The 10,175-nt window shown below is 45.0% G+C and overlaps 1 protein-coding gene and 1 pseudogene across 1 annotated transcript in view; one reads left to right on the forward strand and one right to left on the reverse strand.

Annotated features, from left to right (window-relative positions):
* Window positions 1–9,034, forward strand: part of LOC100541117 (regulator of G-protein signaling 9) — a 24,219-nt gene extending 15,185 nt beyond the window's left edge. Inside the window, exons 2-9 of the mRNA XM_019621713.2 lie at window positions 846–1,009; window positions 3,833–3,883; window positions 4,054–4,160; window positions 4,932–4,983; window positions 6,003–6,061; window positions 6,453–6,529; window positions 8,097–8,178; window positions 8,771–9,034. Of these exons, the coding sequence (XP_019477258.2) occupies window positions 846–1,009; window positions 3,833–3,883; window positions 4,054–4,160; window positions 4,932–4,983; window positions 6,003–6,061; window positions 6,453–6,529; window positions 8,097–8,178; window positions 8,771–9,019 (841 nt within the window). The 3' untranslated portion in view covers window positions 9,020–9,034. The remainder of the gene's footprint in view (window positions 1–845; window positions 1,010–3,832; window positions 3,884–4,053; window positions 4,161–4,931; window positions 4,984–6,002; window positions 6,062–6,452; window positions 6,530–8,096; window positions 8,179–8,770) is intronic.
* A 694-nt stretch (window positions 9,035–9,728) lies between these two features.
* Window positions 9,729–10,175, reverse strand: part of LOC109370527 — a 1,174-nt pseudogene continuing 727 nt past the window's right edge.

The raw sequence follows: 10,175 nt of genomic DNA on the forward strand, positions 1-10,175 counted from the left end.
AATCATGTTCCATTGTTTTGGGTCTGGTTTTGCTGTCTTAAAGTATTTATATACAAGTATTTGTGTGAATTTTTACCAGATTTCTCTGTTTTAGTATTAATTTGACATTGGCTTAAAGGACAGCGGAAAATACATTTTTACTGTTAAACCTAGATTGCATCCTGTCACTATGGGCTTAAATCCTCACTGAATTTGGCAAGGCTCAGGGCCAAAGTCACTGTGGTTCCTATGAAAACAATGCCCTTCATTGTGCATAAGTGTCATCAAGTCACACTTGTTAAATCCACAAATCCTAGTTAAAAGGCTACAGCTTCTCCTGAAATGGATGTGCAGAGAGACTAAATTGGTCTTGTTGGACCAGTTCTGACTTAACATCTCTGGAAGCAGAAGCAAACATCAGAGCATCTCTCACAATGCCAGAGCTCTCATAGCCCTCAGCTGAGCATCACATGGAAGGAGGAGGTGAGCATGTCCCAGGCCCACCCATCCTGAGCATATTGGGACATTCTTGCACTTTTAGGATGCTGTTATCAGGAAGTCAAGTGTAAGAGAAGGATGTAAGTGTAACATGTGAATGCTGGGCTCTGTTGTAATCGATCCTTTGCTTGCTTCAGAGGCTTGGTTCCAACGTGGCTGTGCTTTCTCAAAGGATGGGCCCTTCTCATCTCCCTGGTGTTTGTGCTTCTTGCTCAGTCCTGGAGCAAAGCAGTGTGCTTTTCCTGCTGCTCTCCTGAAGTCCTGTCTGATTATCTGCAGACCAGAAACAGAACCTTTGCTGTTTGGTCACCAGCCAAAATGCTGCCTTTTTTTTTCTTTCTTTCTTTTTTTCCCCTTGGTGAGTGATACAGTATCTGTGAGTCTGTGCACAGCTGGGGTATTTGTACAATAAAAGCAACTTTCCACGCTTTGCAGATTGAAGCACTTATAATGGAGATGCAGAATCCAGACACGGGCATCAAGACACAGACTCAGAGGGTGATGATCACAAACATCCCACATGCCGTGGCAGGTAAGAACTTGTCCAAGGGAAGAGTTGTGGCCAAATTCAGCAGAGCAAAGCTGTGTGAAGACCCCCTGTCTATCCCCAGGTTATTGCTGCATGGATTCCTGGAGAGGTTGTGGATGCCCCGTCCCTGGAGGTGTTTAAGGCCAGGTTGGATGGAGCCCTGGGATATCCAACCTGGTACTCGATCCAGTGATTGGCAACCCTGCTTATGGTGGGGAGTTGGAACTTGATGATCCTTGAGGTCCCTTCCAACCCAAGCTATTTTACAATGGAACCCATGCTCCTGATAAACATTTGCTGTATGTCCTTTGGGGCATGCCTGTCCCCTTTATCTCATTCTCACTTGTCTCATTTTATTCCTAGCTCTTGGAATAAGAGACAAAGATTTCTAATCTGGACTTAGAGCTCTCTCATGTGAGTGTCACTCAACTTGTTGTGGTTTTTCTTGGAGTAGAAGTGAAAAGGTGCTCTGGGCTCCAGACCCATTGTATTCCTGGTGTTGCTGGATGATAAATAAGGATAAATATTAGAATGTGATTACAAGAGGCAGAGTGGAATCACAATGACATATCATGCATCAGAAATGACAACAAACGATTAGTCTTCCTTTTAACGTTTTCTGATAGTAATTGTTTTTCTTCAACCTGCAGGAAAAGAACAAAATATTCAACCCACTTCTCTACCTCTAAATGACAGCTTTGCCTCCTTCAAGCAGGCTGGAGGAGAAGCAGACACATAGCTGGACTGTGATGTGTCACATCTAGCATTACAGGCAGCTCTTATCACAGCCCTTCTTTATGACTGCTTGCTCCTTGCCCAGGGCAGCAGAATGCACTATCAGTATCTCTGCTTGCCTGTTATCCAAGCCTCTACAGCAGCACTTGTGAGAGATCCTCTACTATAAATATTCACACATACTTGTACATTTTCTCCTGCTTCATTTTTTCTGCAGCACTTTGAAATTCAGAACCAAAACTCCTGCTGAGAGCCGTGAGCTTGCTCTGGGTGACTCAGGAAGAAGTTTAGCCCCAAAAAATTAATTCATCCTGACTGTATTTGTGGAGCCCTGCAGGCTCTGCATATTTCTTGCCTCCCTTTTTTTTTTTTCCTTCAGTACAGAAGCAGAGGCATGCAGATTAAGCCATTTTGCCCATAGTTCCAGTCGGAGTCAGTGTAAGGAGATGTCTGAAGCTTGTTCTGAGGAGCACCTCAGTGTGTTATGGCACATCCTGCTCCTGCCTTACAAAGCTGCTATGAATGAAATTTGGTGGACTGTTTTGCATCTGCAAAAGATCTGGCCTTGCCTCTGCTGCTTCTTATTGAATGTTAAGGCAGTGCTGTAGGAAAGTTGCCCCATTGCTGTAGATGCTTCTATAGTGCCAACTATACTAAGTGCTTCTCCTGATATCTGCCCAAGAGAAAATACCACTTCCTAAAAGTCTGTGGCTAGATAATGTGGAGGAAAGATGCCCGTTAGTGCTCGTTGTCTTTACGTGCTGTCTGCTTTATTCTGGTTCCTTAACCAGAGTTGTTATGAGTTTCCTCCTGCATAAACTGTCATCAACTTCTGGTGGGCATGTGAGTTACAGTTGCGTGGCAGTCATCACTCTCTAAACTGTGATGTATTTAGGGCTGCAAAAACTGCATATATACTGATTGGTTTCTGGGTATTGCTTGAGAAATTAATTAATTTTTAATGATGGAATGTGGAAGACAGAACAAATCAATCTGTGGACACACATTCACTGTAGAGAACTTTGCTGTTTGCTTGCAGGAAGTGAATTAGGTAAATTCCGTATCAGTAAAATGGCTTACATCAGAAAAGGCAGAGAAACATCCATGCTAAACGTGTACCTGTGGGAGATAATACAGAGAGAACTGTCTAAAAATGATTGATGAGATAATCCTTTAATTTCATCTATTTCAGGAAGCAGGCAGTAGGATAAGAGCTCTGAGCCCTTATTAGAAAGTTAAGTCATCACTGCAATGTCAAGAAAGGTTAGCATCACAATCTACAATCCTAGGGGACTTTGGGGAGAAGAGACCAATAACTGATCAGGGGTTGAGTGCATTTCTGCTTGGCCCTATTGAAACAGAAGGAGATTCATGTAATCTGCCTCCCAGGACGTGAAAATAAAACCACTGGAGATCTATGCTGACTTTGGGTATGACTGACCGCATCCCAAGAAAAGAACTGGGAGAGCTGCAGTGTTTGCAGATGAAGAAAACTCATTTGCGTTTGATATACCCTGTTATCACTGCAACCTGGATCTGAGACTCAGACATCCCTTCTGCTCTGAAGGTCACATTCCATAAAGCACCAGAGCAGACTAGTCACTAGTCTCTAACTAAAACTGAGACAGAACCATGCTCTATGAATCTGGAGATACTATGCAGTGAAACTTCCAAGACAAGCTAGTACAGAACAAGGGATGCTTACCCTTCCTTGGGGGTGTAAGCTGTTGCATCACTTAAGTCCTTTCTAAGCCAATGATTAGGGTTTAAATGTTGCTTAGGCCATGTGGGTCTCCTGCACACTCGTAGCGTGTAATGCTGAGCTCATTGCTGCCCTGTGCTCCCACTCCCAAAGACTGGTTCCTGCTTGGTCAGAAGAAAGCCAGAGTGACAGCGTGGCCAGTGAGATGCTGGTTGTGCGTTTTATCTGTGTGCTCTCAAATGTGTCATGCAAGAGAAACATTTGCAGGGAGGAATCTGCAGTTGCTGAGCTCCCAGGCTGTGTTGGGGTGAGGAGTGGAAAGCTATCATTTTGGCCCACAAATTGTACACTTCTGGTTTCAAGTGCCCAGTATTTTCTTTGCTTTGCAGGTAATGATATATTTCAGTGGATTCTCCAGCGTTTACAGATCACTAATGAAGGTGCGTAGAAATGTGAGGTAATGATGCCTTTCCAGATTAGAGTTGTAAGACTTTAAGATCTCCATAGACAAATCTTCCTAGATGAATCCTTCTCTCCTGAGTTACAGCTCACTTCTAAATTCCAGTGCAGTGTTCCCATCAATCAAAACTTCTACCTTCCCTATTTTCAGAGGCATTGCACCTGGGGGACCTGTTTGTCAAATATGGCTACATCTACCCTCTTCAGGAGCCAAAGAATCTCACCCTCAGGACAGATGGCAGCCTGTACAGGTTTCAAGTGAGTTGCACTTCGTCTAATGCCACCACGAGGGAGTTCACAAGTTTTGAATACAGGCACCTAGGGCAATTCCCCAGGAGCTGGAGCCATGAGTCCCTGCTGTGCAGCCATGCTGATTACCCGGTGTAGGGGAGGAAAAGGGATCCACAGAGCAGCTTGATGCTGGTTCACCCAGTCAGATGTCATTTCTGTGTATCAGAGCACAGATTACAGTCAAACTATGATACTCCCTTTAATTTAAAGTTGCTGCTCCAGCTCAACTTAAAAATAGCTGTGAGTTCTTCCAAATATGTTTCCTTCCAGGTTTATCATAGCAAATGGAATGGAATACATGGTTGATTGTAGAATGATCTGGGGAGAATGAATAACAGATACACAAAAACCCACAGTGATAATGAGATTTTTTTTTTCAAGGTTCTCAGTTGGAGAGTTTCTGCTGCAATGGCAAATTAGGATACTCTGATTAGTACTTTGTATGAGAGAGTACTAATGAGCCAAATCGTGCTCCAGCATCTCAGTCTAAATGTTCATGCGGCAGGGAAAGGTTGGACACACTGATTGTAGAGCAGAAGTGGATTTGAAATTGCAGTCTGATGACTTAAATTCTCATGCTGTAGCTAGCCTGCATCACTGTGCATGCTGAGCTAAGGAGCTGAGGTTCTGGGTATGGCAGAGAAAAGCTGTTCTCTGCTTCCAGTATGGCAGTGCTGTGTGCCACTTGGCATGAGTTCACGGCTGCTCTGCACTAACAAAAGGCTTGTTCTCCTGCAGACCCCGTATTTCTGGCCCGCACAGAGCTGGCCTGCTGATGACACCGATTATGGTAAGTGATAGCTTTGTATTTAGGAGAGGTAATTCTGGTACAAGTTTGTGTAGGCAGTCCTGCATTGTGCTTGCTCTTCATCTTTTCTTGCTGCGTTTCTGCATGGTATGACCAGCCCTTGTGTTCATATTATCTTGTGAATGACTGTGGGTAATGCTGAACTGAGGGAATGCTCCGGATGCGTGCACCTCGTGTGCCTTTGATGTAAGGGCTTATCCTCCTCTTACGTTCCAACCAGAGACATAGGACTGGAAAGTGTCTAAAATACTCTGCTGGGTTGGGAAGACTTTAAACACAAGGTTAGATTTCCCTGAGAAGTTAAGTATATTCCTGGATCTGAGCCCAAAACTGTCTTCTGTAGGTTTGGATCAAACCCTGCATTCAGAGATGATTCTTTCTTTACATAATGCACACTGACTGCCAATACCTCTTAACACCTCTTCCCTTCACTCTTGCTGTCATTGTAATGTCTTTTATCATAGGGCTGGTCATGAAACTTAGGCTGATCAGCTTAATTTCTCCTTTAGGCTGTGCAGTTCGCAGATGGGTTTGTTTATACCAAGGTTGTCCTCTGTGGTTTTTATCTACATTATGCTGTAGATCTGAAAAAGAGCACATTCTACACTGGAATGTTTTTAATAGAAGTTGAAACAGAACATTGGCCTGCTTTTGGAAAACGTGGAGGACGAGCTCTAACAACCTCAGTATCTTAAAGATTTGGCTCAACATACTTTGGCCCATGAAATCCTGTCCGAGTTCCCAAAGGAGGAGCAGCTGCTGGTGGAAGGCGTACAGCACCAGTTGTGCATGGCTGCTCCCACCATACAGTGGTTTGTGTGGCACTGATGGCAAAGCACAAAGTTTGTTTCTCTTCAGTGAGCTTTTGTGAGCCTGGAGCTCGTGCTCAGAAGGATACTGTCATGAAGATTCCTGTATTTGCAGTGTAGGCAATTTATTAACTATTCTTGGAGTTGTTTGCCTAAGTACAACTGACTGCTTATTTGTTTCTCTCTCCACAGCAATTTACCTAGCAAAGAAGAACATTAAGAGGAAAGGGATTTTAGAAGAATATGAAAAGGTGAGGAGGTTCTGTACTTGTTCCATGCCAAACTCCTTATTTGCTAGAGCTTAAGCCCTCTGTTGCTATGAATGAAGCGTAGCAAAAAGTCACCTCTGTTCAATGAGGTGTTACTCCAGTGGTATCAAAAGCCAAAACTATGGAAGTGAAAAATTGGCTGGTGCAGAAAAATACTCTGAAGTCAATGATAATTTTAGCAGGAGTAATTGCTCTCCTTGCTGTGGTATTTTTAAACTGTTGCAATTCATATAATTACATTCAGAACAATCCAGATTTCTTGGCTCAGTTAGCAGCCTGGCCTAGCTGAGCTATGAAGAGTCAAGAAAACCCTAGCATGGGAGTGCCTTGTCCAGAATATTCACACTAACTGCTTTTTTTATTTTTATTCCAGGAACATTACAACATGCTCAATAAAAAAATAAACTACAAGTGGGATTTTGTTGTTATGCAGGCCAAAGAGCAGTATAAGTGAGTTGACTTGCGTTCTGTTATTTGCATCAGAGGGGTGGGTATGAGAAAGCAGAGCTTCACTGTCCTGCTACACAGTTAAATTACAGTTTAAAGCATAAGCTGCAGTTTTAAAATAACTTGCAAGTACCCCTTGAAATTGTGAGACAAACCTGCCTTTCATATCAGGTTGCAGGTTTTTCCATTTAACGTGGGAACTTTGTTCAGTTCGCACTTCACATGTGAAGGATTGCAACTGTTTTCAAATGAGTGGACATCGGCTTGCAAAGTCTCACTCTCTCCTTCTGCATCTGTGTTTCTCTCCCTGCCTGTCCTTTGACCACCAATAATGTGAAACAGTGGTTTGTCAGAGTGAGAGCAGGGGTGGGGGTGGGTAACTCAAGGGCATGCCTCTTTGTGAGTGGCTTTTGCTACAGGAGGCTTAGGTTTTGCACCTGATGAGACTGAAGTTTCCCTGCAGAAGCTGAGGCCTGATGCTGCAGCATGCAAGCACTCATGAGCTATAGCTTCTTTTAGCTCAGGCATCAGAGATGGCCATGTGTCATTATGGGTCAGCCCGCTGGACTTAGGAGATGTTACTGGTCTGGTTTGATTATTGTTTACCCAAGTCTCACAGCAGAACTTCAGTCCTGAATCAAGAAGTGGTAAGTGTTCCCAGCAGAGACTTCTGGAGAAAACTGAAGTGCTTTCTTAGGTACCCAGACAAATGGCTTGATGTGGGGAGCTGAATCCCTTAAATTCCCATGAAAATCAGTGAATTGGGATGGGGTTACTCCTTTGAAGATAAGATAGTTCCTACTTCTCTGGATTCCTTCTACTTTTTTTCACCTTCCGTTTCAACAAGCACCACCTCTACTGTTCAACAGCCATTTCGGTCCTCACTGGGATGGTAGCCAAGTTGTCAGAATACAGCTCATCTGATAACTGTCTCATTAAGCACAAGACTGTTGTTCTTGTAAATTGAGGTCAGACTCAGGATTAGAGGTACCAAATGCAGTTTTAAAGATGGGTACTGAGGCAGTATCTGAAGAAGCAGATTAAATGCTTCTGGGCTGTTTAAGGATGCTGCAGATGGTGGTGCAGGCAGCCAGCACCCACTAAGCCACTGCTTATGGCCACAGCAGATGGCCTGTTGGGAATGCTCCTGTGTCCATGCTCAGAGCTGATGTGTACCCAGGACATGTCTGGGAGAAAAATTACACCAGGCAGCAAGACTGACTGCAAGTAGTGGGTTGTTACCATGAGACTCTCTGAAAGGGCTGTCCGTCTACTCAAAAGAGGATGTGTCTGCTCCCAGCTGAGCTCAGGAAGAAGATGATTTCTCAAAAGCTAAAAGCAGGGAGGAGTAGCAGCAGTCACATGTGACCATGTGAACTGTGTGATCTGCAGCCCAGAATTAGCTGGGATAAGATGTGGTCAGGAGCCTGCATGAGAGCATTGGGCAGGCAGACTGGAACCCAATGGGGCGGGGAGGCTGGGGATGTGTCCCCTTTGTCATCCTACTGGTTTTTGAAGAAGAAATCATGATTTCTTCCTGTAGAGTGAAATCCTGTTCTTGGCTTTGCAGGGCAGGAAAGGAGCGGAAGAAGGCGGACAGGTACGCTCTGGATTGCCAGGAGAGAGCCTACTGGCTTGTGAACAGAACTCCTGTAAGTTGCAGATGATAGTGTGTGGCTTTTGTGTCTTAGCAGGGCCCTTCCTTAGAGCCGCTGGGATAAGTCCCTGCCCTACTGGGGATCAGCTGTGGGCACTTGAGAAGGGTGAAAAGTGGCCACGGGGTTGGAGAATCAATGGACTCAGTGACAGTCCTGGAAAAGAGGCTTGAAGGGATGTTGTACGTACAGACAGAGGGAACATCCCACAGCTCTCCCAACCGCAACCAGACTGGGGTGCAAAACAAAGCCCTGCATCCACACCACCTTCACTGAGATGGTTTCCAAAGCTGCGGGGGAGGGAGGTTCAGCTGCAGCACCCATGCGGAGAGGGGTGCGTTCCCAGGGAGGGTGTCATGCATGGCAATGCCAGGCCAAGCTGTGCTGCTCACAGCCTGACTGTGGGCTGTGCTGAGCTGTGCTCCCTGCCCTCCAGTCAAAAGCGTTCATCTCGTGCACTGGGTGAGGTCACAGTGGAGAGCAATGAGTGACAGCCCTCAGGCTTTGGGAATCTCCTCTCGTGTTAGTATGTCCAACAGACTTTGAAACAAATGAGTGGCAAAGTTTTGATGTTTCCTGTTCATAACAGCCCGGCATGCTGGATGTCCTAGAATATGGAATAGACCGTGTAACAGATCCCAATGAAGATAAGGTAAACCAGGTGAGGAAGCATTTCTTCACATCTGTTGAATCTGTTTGGGAGGATCCAGGCAGTGTTGCTGGCACTGTGGTGTTTTTGGAGAATGCAGGCAGAGCAAATCAGCTCAGCCATGACAGCCGAGCAGACCAGAAGCTGAAGCTGTGTCATTGTCCACAGGGTGTGGAGCCCTCAAAATAGCTTTGGCAGCTTCTTTTGGCTTTGTCAAAAAAGTACTTTGTCAACTTTCTTGCCACATCAGTTAGTCAGAGCGTACAGCTACAGGAGATGCTTTCTCTGCTGGTGAAGCTGAATGAAGGAATCTTCAACCTGCAAATGCTTGTAGCTGCCTTCTTATTAGTGCTCAGCATGGGCTTGAGGAGTAAGAAGAATCAGAGGATAGATCCAGTTTTAAAATATGTAATAACAGAATACTTCCAGGAAGGTAATATGTGGTGAGGCAAAGTTGGTGTGATGGACAGAGGCACAGAATGTTCTCTAAGAATGCATACTGTGGTGCTAGACCATAAACAGAATTAATGAACTGAGACTGTGGAGGCTGTAACTGGGTGGGACTGGTTTAGAGTTCACAGTAAGATGAAAGCAGTGGATGAGGAGCTGAAGCCTGTCTTCTCTTCCATCAGTCCTTTAAAGGGAGCCTGCATTTGTGCACTTAATGGTTTTCATTTGAAAGTGCAGGCAAAGTGTGCCTCAGCAATTAAATGCAAATGTTACTGCGATCGCACTCACTGTATTCCCACAACTTCTCATTTTTATAACAGCCTTTAAACATCTCAACAGCCAGAGGCAGGATAATTGCTTTGGCCAACTCTGTTCTGTTACCATAGATACTGAAAATGAGCAAAATGTAGGTTTGGGGTTTTTTTGTTTTTTGTTTTTCGTGCCATAACTAGTGGCTGCTGAGAGCAGGAGAGGAGGAAAGAGGGGGGGAAAAAAGGAGTAAGCCAACATCTCGCCCACAGTTTTACAGCTGACACGGAAGGAAATTTTCAGTTTGCAAACAGTCTGAAAGCCTGTAGCTATCTGCCAGCTGTTTGGTAACAGCTGAGGGATCTCAGTTCAGCTCACACCCTGGGCACAGGTGGAACCGACAGTTCCCCATCTCGTAAGGGACTGGGGGTTACTGGGGCCTGAGCCAAAGGACACCAACTTCGGGGTGATTCACTGCCTTTCTGCTTTAAACTGATCTCTGAGCTGCCTGTCCTCTCTGCAGCCTGAGCTGGAGAGGAAAAGTCGTTCTTGCTGCTCTTTTTGGTTTTGAAAGAGCAATTGGCAGTACATGAAGCAGCCAAAGGCTGACATCCATCCGTGTTGGACTTGCAGCTTTTTTTTTTTT

The sequence above is a fragment of the Meleagris gallopavo genome, chromosome 20, assembly GCF_000146605.3.
Source record: "Meleagris gallopavo isolate NT-WF06-2002-E0010 breed Aviagen turkey brand Nicholas breeding stock chromosome 20, Turkey_5.1, whole genome shotgun sequence".
Taxonomy (NCBI): Eukaryota; Metazoa; Chordata; class Aves; order Galliformes; family Phasianidae; genus Meleagris; species Meleagris gallopavo.